This window comes from Melopsittacus undulatus, chromosome Z, assembly GCF_012275295.1.
Source record: "Melopsittacus undulatus isolate bMelUnd1 chromosome Z, bMelUnd1.mat.Z, whole genome shotgun sequence".
NCBI lineage: Eukaryota > Metazoa > Chordata > Aves > Psittaciformes > Psittaculidae > Melopsittacus > Melopsittacus undulatus.
Window position 1 is genome coordinate 28,907,537 of NC_047557.1, and position 14,362 is coordinate 28,921,898.

General features: G+C 35.9%; 1 protein-coding gene across 1 annotated transcript in view; it reads right to left on the reverse strand.

The window, feature by feature from the left end:
- LOC101875172 (histone-arginine methyltransferase CARM1) overlaps positions 1-14,362 on the reverse strand; it is a 57,115-nt gene that overhangs the window by 32,522 nt on the left and 10,231 nt on the right. The window contains exon 2 of the mRNA XM_034072711.1: positions 10,232-10,357. Within this exon, the coding sequence (XP_033928602.1) occupies positions 10,232-10,357 (126 nt within the window). The remainder of the gene's footprint in view (positions 1-10,231; positions 10,358-14,362) is intronic.

Genomic DNA, 14,362 nt, shown 5'->3' on the forward strand with positions numbered 1-14,362 from the left:
TGTCAGAGTACCAGGAAGATCACAAGAGGTTCTGGCAGACTACAGAGCAGAAAAGCATCTCATTTCTTTCATCAACTTTAAAGAAAACATGGAATTAAATTCTTCTCTATTACATGGCAGTAAAGATTAAGCAATAAAAATAGGAACAGCTCTATATCTAATATATCTCAATATATTCCAAACTTCAAATCCCAGCTCCACATTTTACACATTCATCTGGGGCTAACACTATGAGAATAAAAGTATTTGAGCATAAAAATAGAAATAACAATTAGCTGCTGTTGTTTGGTGGGAAGTGAAAAATCACTCTAGTGAAAAAATCAACAGCAGCCAAAAACACTTGTTTACAACTCATTCACGAAAACTTAATGATTCCACTACTGAGAAATCCTTATAGCCTTGTCTGATCCTGTGCTGACTGAATTAATATACTATGGAAAATTCCCTTACAGCACAAATTTGCTCCTGTTTTCTTTTTTTCATCTGTTCAGTGGATGTTAGTTTATCCTCAGCATTCATAAATCAAATATTCACCAAAAATATTCTAGTTACTTCTACTTAGTATTTGAAGGAAATTACAGTTAAATAGCTACAAACCAAGGATCAGGTTGTAAGGAAGGAATTACTGTTGCAGATGTGAATTTGGGATTTTGTTTTTTCTGTGGAATGCAGTCAAAGAATTCAAAAGAAAAATCTCTTAGGGAATGCAAATTGCCTATTCCTAACCACTGCTACTCATTTCAAATATTGTCTGAGAGTTCAGACACACATTCACTTCTGTGACAGGACAAATTGCCAAACAATAAAACTTCAGCATCTAATACAGAAGAATGGAATTATTGTGAATACTCTACACATGACACAGACACAAGAAATAAGTTCAAAAGAAAGACATGGTAAAGCTTGAAGGAATTCTCACAGATAAGGACTCCCTACTACAGAGAAGAGGAACAGGTTTGTTTTCTTGTTTTCTTTAGCATGGACAACGAACACCAGGTTACTTTGTTTTGCAGGCTGTCGCAGAATAAAGAAAAGAATGTTATCTCAAGTCTACTTGCCATATCAAGCAAGTCTATTTTTTACATCCAAAACCAATTTACAATAGTCTGTCTTCTATTTGCTTCTGCAAACAAATACACTGAGCTGCTTTCTTTCTATATTTTCTGTAAAATAACTTCTTATTAGCCAATACCTCATCCTGCTTGTGTTATGAAATATGGCTTTATCTGCATATTGATCAAAATCCTTAAAATGAAATATAATGAATTAATTTTGGTCTTCTTAACAACCTGGGAACTTAATCTGTCATATTTAAAAATATATCCAGAATGGATCTCAGCTTTTATGAAAATTGGATTTTCTTCTTTATTTAAAGTAAGGGGACCAGAAAAGGGTCTATACCAAAACACATTTAGCTTACCTACAGGCTAGAATACTGCTGGGTCATATACTCCCGAACTATTTATTTTGCAATCAGGACTCAACCATGCAGAACTGTAAGTCAGTAAAATATTTTTTAAGAGCAGAGAAATAGTAATTTTTGTTAATCCTCAGCGCTATGCTCTACATAAAGGTTCTAGCAGTCTATATATCTTGCTTTGATACTGACTTGTTCTCTCATTTCAGGATCCTCAAACCTTCGATCAGCTTTTCAAAAGAAAACTCATGTATATGAAGGTTGTTGCCTGGTAACTTAAACATAGTGTTTCAAATGCCACCCCTTCAAGAGCCTTCTGATCTGTCCTGAGAGAGTTCTTCTATTACCAGGGGGTTTGCTTGTTGGTTCATCCGTAAAGAAAAAGGTCTGGCTTGCTTACAAAATTTTCTGGGTTATCAGAGGTTATACTTATGCAAAAATTAATCTATCCTGTAAAATCCAAAATTAATGTTCATGGTAGGAGGGAAAGCTGTAAGTGCTCCTTGATGAGCTGCTTCTTTATGTTGTGAAGCCATCTCCTTTCACCCTCAAAACTCTTCCTCTTGGGAAGATATCCGTGACTTTTCTTGAACAGTTTTGGCTGTTTTCAGAGAAATAACTTACGATCTTCATTGACTGAAAACCAAGCCCTTGCGCCCTCACCACCCCAATCACTTAAATCAATCTGAAGTTTTCCACTAGCAGGTTGAAAACAACTTGAAAACTTTTCAAGTGTTATAGCCATGTTCTGAGTGGCAAATTAATGAATTGAAGCTTTAAAATGTAAGTAAATCTTACAGTGCATTTACTCGTTCCCAGGCACTGTGTAACTACCCCAAAAAGAATTACCTGACATTCTTGAGGATAAATGTAAGCAGACATTTATTGCCTTTTCATCTGTACTTTTTCAGTATCTCAAACCTCTAACCAACTCAAAATTTCCCTTCAAACCACAGATGTTTCTTTTTCAAGGAGCCTCATCTGGATGTTATTCTGAAAATAATGAAAAATACTAGAATGAATACCACTATGAGTGTGCAGCCTAATCTAGTTTGGGTTAGCTAATCCAGACACTGGTTTATTTCCAGCACAATAGAATAGGCTGCAGAACTTGCCCAAGTGCTGGGTGCATCTAAAAGACTTGCAGTCACTGCACTTAAGTACAACACAGCAGTGAAATCTCTGCTTTACACCTGTTAAAATATGCAGTTTTTAAAGCACCAACATTTTTAACTCAATCAGAAGTCTCCATTAAACAATTTGATGTGAATTGAAGTTTGTATTCTATGTCCCATAACACAGAAAAATATTTAAATCCAGCAATTCTAACTGTCTCTCTTTTAAAAACCAAAAAGAAACTTGGAAAATTATTTAAATTCATTAGGCACTCTTTAGTAACTGCCTGTGTGCAAGCTTTTACTTCACTACAGCTAACCTCCTTGCAGTAAGGGGTACGCTTCCTCACATTTATTGTACATATGATAAAAACGTTAATGCAGGCATTTACCAGGAAACAGCAAAAACCCCCATAGTTCATACTCTAGTATGAACTTGCATATAAGAAATGCTTCTTTGGGGCAAAACTTATGTTATAGAACAAATTATTTGCTTTCAGGTGAAAAGTGTCAGTTTCCCCTTTTTTCCTAGCCCTTGAGGGGGTAGGGAAAACTCTCACTCTTCTGGGCTGAAGTGTTTTCAGAAAGGAAATAAAGTTCACTTGCAAATAATGTCAAAGAACGTAAAAAAAAGATAATTGTCAGGCATTTTCTTTGAAAGCCGAGCTTCTTAGAATTCTTATTTATTTCTCATTCCCCCCCCCTTTTATTTTCCAGTGAAATTCTGGAAACAGAAATGAATTTGAAAACTTTTTCCTTGACAGAAAGCAGTAACTTGCTGAAAAACTGAGGCATTTGGCTGGAGGGTGGAGAAGTAACCAAAAAAAGGAAAAGGTTCCAGTAGCAAACCTGGCTGGTTCTTGAGGGTAAAGGGGAAAAAAAAACAAACCAACATACCAGAATAAGGGAAAGATTAATGAATTAATAAATTAATGAATGAAGTGAAATAATTAATTAATGAAAGGGAAAATAAACTCAGTGGGGAATAAAACCCCACAAACTTCACACAGCAGCAATCCAAAATAGTGCTACTCTGAATAAATAATTAAATAAATGTATTTTACCAACAGCTGTTACGTTTTCTGATCTAAGGAGATCAGCATAACTGTCATGGAGAAGCAGTACTCCCACAGTATTTTGCAGTATCTGCTGCAGGCTACTGCTAAAATCCAGTACTTACATAAAGCAATAAATTTGTTTGGTTACTGATGAGAGGTGTACAGTTGTAACTTTGACCACATTTGAAAAAATTAATGGAAGTCTATAACTTATCAGAAGACCATATCAAATGATTGGATAGGTCAAGCTGTCTCCTATAAAACAGTGGGTTACAGTCTTCCATTTGGAATAATGGAGTTGCAAAATACCCAAATAATAAAATGCCTGCTTTGCAAAAAAACAAAACATGAGGTAAAAGTATAGTAAACTTACCAAACCAGATTACTATCCCAGATGTCTGAGGCTGGAACATTACTTCCAAATGAAGAAGAAAATCTTTCTGCTTCTTCGCAGTTGTATTACACTTCAGAAACTCACAGTGATATTTACTACAAGTGTCCTAATAGAAACCCAACAGCATTCACCACTTAGACTCAAACGAGAAGGCTCACAGAAATCCCTAGGGTTATACAAGTTTGGCAGTATCTATTAAAAATATTCTTCTATTTCTGTTTTACCTTTCAACCAGTTATAGAGCTTTTAATTGCCACAAATACAGCAGATTGGACTAATGGGAGTCTGTTAATTTTAACAACTAGTTTCCTAATATTTCCATCAGCCATAGATCACTTTGTTGACTACATTACTGAATACTAAATCACAATTTGCAGACCAAGTCACTTTGTAAGTAAATTTCTGCAGCCTTCTTTCAAACTTTTTGAGAGTCTGGATTTGTGCAATGGGAACAATTTTGTCCCAGACACAATAGTGGTTGAATCATTTTAAGTGTCAGCATGGGAGAACTACATGCTTAGAAATTCAGCCACTAAGCACTTCATCAGCAGACAGGGGACTCAGTCAGTAGGTCATTTTTATGGGAAACATGACTGGTGGCCTTGTTTCATTCCACATCAGGAACTGGATGCCACATGTTTCAAATCACATTGGTAAATTTCTTAAGTCATACTTTTTCAAAAGCAAAAATCTTTTCTACTTTTAGTACTGGTAATAAATGCTTTCTTCAGTAAGCAGAAAGCAAAATATTGTATCATCTGTCAGCTAAATATCATAACTAAAATTGCTTTTCTTTAAACAGAATATTCCACCCCTTAGTGATTCACATTTATATTAAAAAAAAATAATTGCGCCAAGCTGATAAAATGGTTATCATCAAGAAGAATACTAAAGTATCTTTAATTTCAAGTTGCAACTACTCTCCAATGAAATGCAAACTAGCAGATGTGAAAGCTTCCCCCACAGTGTCAATCTCACACTAAAAACATCACTGAAAGAATAGTTACAATTTGTAAAATGCTATTATAAAGTTTCTAAATGTAAATGTTTAATACCCTTTAGAACAGCCATTTCAATTGTATTAGACAACAGAGAGAAAAATGGGGCTTTAAGGTATAATCAAATTTGCATAAATGTACAAATTATTGTGATATTGCAAAAACTTTTGAAGTTAAACTATACTTTGGGAACTATTAAACCAAGTAACATTAGAGCCTTTCTTTTATTCTTCTTTGAAAGAATGACTGATTTTTATGTAAACAAGCTTCCTCAGAAACAAAATACACTTTAAGGAAGGAAGACGATTTGGTTGGATGGATACCACTGGTGCAGCTGGTTCACTTATGTCTTCTAGTTTTAAATAGCCAGAATGCTAAAAGTCTTGATATGTAAAAACTCTAGCAGTGCTTAGTGAAAGTCTCTTCTGAACCGGTGGCCACGGACATGCCTCACATGAAAGCACTATATGGTAGCACTGAATTAGTGGCTATTAAATTTCAAAATGCTGCCAACATTTTCTAAGACATACCCTGTCTCACTGGAATAAACTACTGCATGTTTTAAACAATTATCCACCCACCCACTCCCAGTCTATTCCACTCTTACCAGAACAATAGAACTAAATGGATTTTTAAACACTGAATGATTGGACAAGCTCCCAGTACAATCATGTTGCCACTTCCAACATAAAACTGGCACTACAATTTTGTAATTTACAGACAGGCAGATGTAGCAATACTCAGATATAGCAGATAGGAGTAAAAAAATCTAGAAATTTAGAATCCTTCATATAGTACTTTTTTAAATTGTGGGAAAATCATGGTTAATCACATTTCTATAGAAGAAAAAAAAATTCTGATCCTATCTGGAAAGCCAAACACTAATACTAACTAGCAAGAAAACAGCCCAGAATAATTCCAAGGAAAATAACAGAATGTTATGAGTCATTCAAAAACACAGTAAAAGCAACTGACCTTTTTCAAATCTCTTTTATTTTGTCCTCCCAGGAATCTGAATCAATCAACACTTTAAAATGCTAAGGCTAAAATAATTCCCAAAGAACTGTTCAAACAAAGCCCAGAGAAACAAAAGTTTCTCAAAATAGTGCCATAAGTGATTAGGTCACTTCCTGTAAATCCTACCACCTTGAACTCACTCAGTGAGTCCCCAAAACATCACAAAACTTGTGAATGGCTGCCTCTAACTGGATCAAGAAAAGCAATGGCATTGAAAACCACAGACTGAGACAACAACAAACCCAGAAGTTTAAGCAGTGAGACTAACAGACACAGCAGAAGGCATGTTCAGGCAGCCTTCTTTGTTAAGATTTGCAACTAGACTAGTAGTCTCCAAAATCACATAATGGGTATTTGCTCTTGCACACTACAGTCCCCAGCTCCAAATATGACCTTGAAAAATTTTATCAGACACTTAATTCTGCTGAATTGAAATTTGATCAAATCAAACTGATCGCTTCATAGTCCCAAAAGCTACACAGTGTTTGGGACAGCCACATAAGCAAATTAACTCAGAGAAAGCACCTACAAAGCCTGGAGGCACTTTATGACAGTGGAGTAATTTAGAAACTGAAGTATAACACAGAACCACAGTTCCTACCCCAGAGGTGAGAAGTTAGGTATTACAAATGTGCACATTGCATGGCTTTCCAAATAGTCATTCCAAATAATTGACCCTCCTACCACTCTTTTAAGACTAGCAAATTCTGGACTTCACTATCATCGTGAAGTCATTTACAGTTGATGCATTGAGTAAGTTCTCTCAACAAGTTGAACTTCATTAGTTTCTCAATCAGCCTCTGCAAGTTTCAAGCTGTAATATTAAAGACATTTGTGAATGTAACTGTTTTAAAACTAACTCAAATAAAACAAGTTTCAGGTAACCAAACTATTTTCTTTTGTTTTTCTGAAAAACAGAATAACTAAGCATAAACCAACAAGCAACCACAGAGTCATTTGGTCCTTTACTTCATAAAATTTATTATTTGACACAAATTCTTAAACTGCTGAACAGATTCCTTGCAACTTGTGGGTCTTCAGGCATATCTATCAGTTGTCCCCACTTACAGTGCTTTGATTTGCATGACTGAGTGGTCTCAGTACACACTAACTGGAATCCTTCTGAATTAAATTTAACAAAAATAGCTCAAAGTAAACACACCCTTCATTCTTGCCTCATTCCCAAATGACTATAGTTTGCATACCAAGGCCCCAGCACTAATTGCTTTGTGCTACAAGCTTGTTTCTTCTGTTCTCTGTGACTTGTTAATGGAATCATAGCTCATTAGATCCACATGTCATTACATGAACTAATAATTTTTGGGAAAAAAAATCACCACAAGACATACCATGTTCCTTCGCTTAAATTATATGGCAGGAATAGCATGTATGTTTGCACATATAAAATACAACATATGCTTTTAATATATTTCACATATATGTATCTACAGACACATGTATTCATATGTCTCTAGCTCAGTTCTGTATGTGGAGATCCAAAAGTACTATATGCTGAAAACTGTAAATAGCACCTTTTTTCCCACATATATTATGCTTCTGTGCAAGTGGCACAGATATTACAGCTGGCAGACAACTTTCAAGATGTGTTGTGCTACTAAACCAACATCTACGGACACCAACTATCGGCATGTCTGGTGCCTGGATACACTGTGAAAGTGGCTGGAGACCAGGATTGAGGTTTGAAAGAGAAGAAAGGATTATCAATTCTACCATGACACCAAAACAGCAATTCATCCTATGCTTATGAACTAAATCTGTGCTAAATTAAGCAGGGCATTTCCACTGAAGAGTAGAGAGCAACATACCAAGTCTGCCACAGATGAGTTACAGACTTACTGGTTGGTCTGTTACAGATAAATGATCTTTGTTTTTGAAAGAAGTCTGTAGGCTACTAACTTTCACTTTTATTGCCTGCTTGATCCTGCTCAGATGTTTAACATATGTTCAGCAGGAAATGAAATATACAATCTATGATTTATGACTGTCAAAATGCTGGAACCAGAACAACAATTCTCTGTGTGGGCATAAGCAGGGCATGAATTTCCCTCTCATTCCTCATTCCTCATCTTCCTCTACCTTTATAAAAGACAGAGGACTTAAAAACCCTAGAGTTTTACAGTGGATTTTCATAGCATTTTTAAGAGACGGAAAATTGATTTTCAGTCCATTTTTGGATCACAACATTATTTTTTATTATACACACAAACATTTGCAAATGTAGTTTGAGAGTAACAGCTATACCAGTACACAGCAAGCAACAAAAAGGTTAACTTCTTCTCTATAGCCTTAATTTCTTTGTAAAAACATGTGACTTTCTCAAGACTAGGTGCTGTTAAGTAACTTTCAGCTTAATGCAGCATCCAACGCATTCCGTTTGTCACATAATCTGAAGAGACTTTGACCAACCATTATATTTCTGTCATTTTATCAACGAGTTGTTTCATGGACTAACAGATCATTTCAATTTATTTTCCCCTGAGCTTTAAAGACGGAAAAATATAGAAAACACATGATTTAGCAATTTTAACAAATATTCAGAAGTAATAAATTGAGACTTACCTGTATTGTTCTTTATCTATTTCAAAACATGTAGTTACATAAATAAACTAAACACAAATCACAAAGGAATATAGCTAAAGAGAAGCCTGAATTTACCACTAAATCATCAAGGCACTCCTCTCACGAAAAATTCCAAACTGTACATAATTTAGATGGACTTTTTTTCCAAATACTTGTTGTAAATGTGAGGAAGAGCACTAAGAGAAACTTCTTTTGCCTTGGGATCTCAAACCATCAGTGCCTTTTGGAATCAGAACCTTCCTTGATAGGCAATATATGGTAGTGACTGCAGACCAAAGAGTACTGAAAAGCTTGCTGGAGTCTTTAATTATTGGTTATTAATTCTCTCAGCAGTGAGCTAATAAATTGTTGAACTACCTAATCTCAATTATTTCTTCAGTTATGATGTGGGAGTCTGTATAAACAGTTATATTGCAGTCTCAAGAGAAAAAAACTTAATGGAAACACAAGCCTGAATTGTAACACTCAGATACATAGATAAAAAAAAAAAACCAACAAACAAAACAACAGACACTCGCAGTCATTCTTATCTTACATTTATATTGTTTTAGTAAGGTAAGAGGTTGAAAATGTGAATAATTTTTCTGATGGATACAGATGAAAGACTATAACCAGGTAGGACTTCAAAGGCTACCAAGATTTGTCTCACAACTGAAAAAATCAGGTTAAATACTACATTTTCTGCCTGAAACTCAAGATTTCATTTTTGTGTCTAGATGACACAGGACTAGCACCTCATTACACAAATCCATCTCCATCCAATTTCTCATATCCCAATCCATTGAAACAACATCTTTAAAAAAGCTGCCAAAAACCTAATCTAATTGCTCCGTGCTTCATTTACCACACAATATAAAATACAAATAATGATAATACAAATAATGTCCTCCTGGAAATCATCAAACCTACTGATGCAGGCTACTAATAAGAACTCTTGATTATTGCTAAAGGGGAAGTTGTATGTTAACTGTAGTAACACAATTTCAAAATGAGTTGTGGCCATGCTGCACACTACTCAGAATAAATAGGCAGCCTTCTGAATTTCCTTGCATAAAAACTAAGAGTGCTTTCCCAAAAGTTTATACGAGGACATGATGATAGCACATATTAAATAGTCTTAGTTGTTGGATTTACAAAAACACAAGTCAGATGGAAGTAAAAAATAAAGCTTAAAATTCTACTGCAATAGTCATGTTTCTAAAACAGGGTTAAGTTTCTTTTTCACACACAAAATATATATCCTAACAACTGCAGGTGTGTGTTAAACTACCCTAGTTAACTATACAGGCAAATAGATCTGCAAGATGTTTCTAAATGGGGAACAACAAGTGGCAGTTTGCCAACACAAATCATTACATTTACCAGTTATTACAGTTGCATTTGCTTTCTTCAGAAAACTAATCTGCAGTTGTTTTGTGAAAATATTATGTTCACTGTATGGATGGTCCATACTCCCCAAAAGGCAAATGAAGTGGGTGAGAGGCAGATTGAATGAATTATTATAACAATAAGTAATATTTAAATAGCCAACATGAAACAGAGGTAGAAGACAACATACTTTGAAGTGAACTTCAGCAATACAGTAGCACAGCAGGAAGGAGAAGATGCTCACAAATTCAAAATGTACTTACCAGATTGTGATTTGAACTGAATCAAGGCACTGTTGTATCCCACTGTAATTAACAAAGACTGTTTTCCCACACGACAATATTCAGTGTCTCTGTTAACCAAGCATTTAAACACACAGACTCCATCAGCTGAAGGAAAATAAAAATACTTTAGAAAACTTTTAGCAGTTAAAAACAAAACCATATAAAAAACTAGATGTCTCTGATTAACAATATACATAAGTATGTATTCGAAGTACACAACTTGGCAAAAAATACACTAACATGTTCCTTAAGACAATTTTACAGAGGCCTACAGTCTCCATCCCACTTATCATCCATTGTTTCTTGAAGTTGTCCTGTCCTCAAAAGAAAGAAAGAGAGCTGACTAAATTAATTTTACCTAGATCCTAAAAAGGTCTTAAATTAACACTTTTTCTACTACTTTTGCTTCTATTATCTTATGTGCTGATTTCCTGCTTTGTCAAATTAAATGGCAAGGTGAAGAATCAGGGATCGATTAGTTTGATTAAATGAGGAGTAATGAACCAACTTTTTCTAGCAAACACACATTATGTACCACATCATGTATTACAGCTATCAATAAAACTATTATGCGAGAAAAACTAATGCAATTTTTCAGGCAATAAAGAACACATATGTACTTCAGAGCTAGGAGCAGCAGAGGTCAAGCCTGTGGCCCCTGGAAGGGGGATCCAGTATCAGAGGCGTAAGTGATGCAGTACACACTGTCCCACTATTAGCCTCACAGCTGTCAGGTGGCAATTGTGTGAGCACATCAAGTAAGATGTACATCATCGCTTTCAGAAACCTGAAAGAGGCCTGTCTGAAAGGGAACTTGGCAGCTATGGACATAAGTTACAATAGGTAAAATGGCAGCTATGGACATAAGTTACAATAGGTAAAGCTTTTAAATTATTGGGGGTTTGTGTTATACATATCTTCATCACTCAGGAAGCAAAGCTCCAGGACTTAACATCCCTAGAACTTTCATCCCTTTCATGCATTTTATTTCACTTAGCTGTCAACAAGCATCTATTATGCTTCTCCCATGCACATTGTATTCTTCTGGAGCTAAATGCTAAAATAAAACAAAAAGCCCACCAGAAGCAGGAAAAGTAAAAGGCTTAAGGCAAAATAGAAACAGAAAGAGAAGTAAAATCTCACAGATTGGCAGTAACAGAAAAGTGATATACTGCAATATACTGAAAATTGTGCAAGAGAAAAAAGCTGAAGGAAAGCAAGAATGAAGGGAAAAAAATACACATCTTGAAAAGCAAGAGTCATAATAAATTGATTATTATTAAAAGCTTAGTTGAAACTAATTATAGACTGCTGAGCTATGTTATTCTGCTAGCAACATTTGAAGGACCAGACTAAGAAGGCACACAAATACACACACCATACAAGCACTCAGGACATTTTCTGAAGTCATGTGCCGTGATGAAAAGGAAACAGAACAGAGAGAAAAACCACTATATGATGTTCACAGAAGCATAGAATGGTTTGGGTCGAAAGGAACTTTAAAGATCATCTCATTCCAAGCCTGCTGCAGACAGGGACAGACCAGGTTGCTCAAAGCCCAGTCCAACCTGGGCTTGAACACTGCCAGGGATGGGGCAGCCACAGCTTCTTGGTGCAACTTGCTGGTGTCTCACCACCCTCACAGTAAAGAATTTCTTCTGAGTATCTAATCTAAATCTACCGCCTTTCAGCTTAAAGTCATTGCCTCCTTTTCTGTCGCTACAGGCCATAGTAAAACACCTCTCTCTGTCTTCCTTATAAGGCCCCTTTAAGTAATTAAATGCCACTGTAAGGTCTTCCCAGGGCCTTCTCCAGTCTGTACAGCAGCAACTCTCAGCCTGTCTTCATAGGAGATGCCCCATCCCCTGACCATTTTTGTGGCCCTCCTCTGGACCAACCTTAACAAGCCCATGTCTTTTTTGATCTGTACTTTAATGTGGAGCTCCTGTGTACTTATGGCAGCCAGTTCCTCCTGGAGTTGTCATGAGACATTGAAACGTACTCATAAATTCATTACAACTTATAAAGACTATTTTTTCATTTGAAAGACTGGGCTTACACTTAAAAACGACCTGTGGTTTTGTTTGTTTTTGTTACTGTGAGCTCTTATTCAGCAACTATGGAGCAACCACTTTGTCAAAAGATTTTTTAAAATACTATTTTTTCCAGATCAAATTTTGTGATAAATGTTCACATTTTTCTCAAATACAGCAACATGAGTGTAACTAGATACTGAGAGTTCAATCCTGTCTAATAAGTGATTGTGGTGTGGACTACAATGGGATTGGTCTAAAGTTCAAAAAAGCGTATCTCAAAGTAGTTACAAAAACACGTCTGTATTTTAAAAATTGATTAATCTTGAAGTATTCATAGCAGTATCAGGCAAAAAAATTACTCCAGTTTTAGGTGCATGTTAAGAAAGTAGGATATGGTACTTAGGAATTTTCACTTCCAGATGTCACTTAAGTATTCCTACAACCCACATCTACACTGAGCTAATGGACATTTGGAATCAACTCGGTGAACAGTTTGTTCCAAAGTCTCCCACTTGTTTTGTCTTCTGCCATTTATCAGTTGCCAGTTACAATTAATACATCATAGTTAAGCCATAACCATAGTGAAATCAATTGCCTGCTAAATTAGAAGAGCCTACATGTTCATTGGAGCTCATGTGGACGTTCCTCACCCATTTTCTGGCCTGTAGGGAACAGAGGGCAAGTAGCCAGATGCTGGGATCTTTTCTCATGCCAGGCTATAAACTATACAACACAACAGCATCACTAAAACTGTATTTGCCATGTCTAGGTCTGTCCAGATGTTTGTTCACCTTGAAAGTCAGGCAGCATACTGCTTTGATATTTCAGAACAACAATAAAAGACAGGAAAGGACCAGATTGTATTTTGGTATCAGGACTCAAGGCAGTAAAGGTAGCAGCTAATGTCACACACTGCAGAAGTTTTTGAAAGGTGAAGGAAATATTTTTTTTCCCTTCGGTTAAAATGGAAAAAGAAAATAATACATTTCAAACTCTGTTGTTGCTTTTGCATTCATTGAATATGACAGCTTGCTGCACAGATTTGGCAAGTCAGCAACTATAGGAGACTTTAAAAAGGACGAGTAGGTTGTTAGTGCACTGAGGTGGACAAGGACATTGCTCACTGCTTTTCTACTTGCAGATGCCAGAGATTCTCTGGGATAACCTTCATTTTCTCAACCTGACTTGAAAAATAATTCCATATCCATTTAGGTGGTGTACATCCTCAGTGTCTGCGCAACACTGAAATAAAATGTAAATTCTCTCATTAGGATACATTCAGGACACCCTTAGGACTCATTTCACTATATAAAAAAAAAACAGTTTGTAAAAGAGTTTATATTCTTCTTGTAAACAGGAGAAAAAAAGCCCTTGGAAAAAAACCCCAGCTAATTTCCTATAGAACAGTAATTTTAAGTTAAGCTTCAGCAGAAAATTCAGCATTTCAAAACAGCATGTCCAAAGGACACACAAAACTTGCATGGTGTTAAAGGCAATATGAACAGAACTCTCTCAAATTCTAAACAGTGTTCCAACAAATGAGAAGGACTCCCCTGGACAGAGCCCATTACTTCCACTCAGCCTTACAAGGACTGACTTCTCTTTGCTTTTCCCTCTTACTTTATTTCTCTTACATACCCAGTCATATCTATATCAAGAATGACAACACTCAAAATGTCTAAAAAAATTGCTCTTTCACGTAAAGCAAGTAAGAAAAAGGCTTCTGATATTTAAGCCTTGGAATCTCACCTGATTAACCATTACACTGCCTTAATACTTCACTTGTTTACATCTTTAACATTACGGTGACTGCAGACAGAAAGTCCTAAGACACTGTTTTAATGACAACAGCATGATGCTGTTGTCAGCTTTATGCATACGAATTGGCTGCAACCTCCATAAGGAGGTCAAGCCTGAATTCTGTGTAATTTAAGCAAAGGTGTGTTACTACAAGGAGGCCTGAATTCTTTCAAGCTCAGAATAAACAGCTGCTCTGTTAGGTAACAGATGAGATCCATTTCCTGCAAAACGAAAGGAAAGAAACACTCCATATCACAGTCAATTAAAAGAAAGA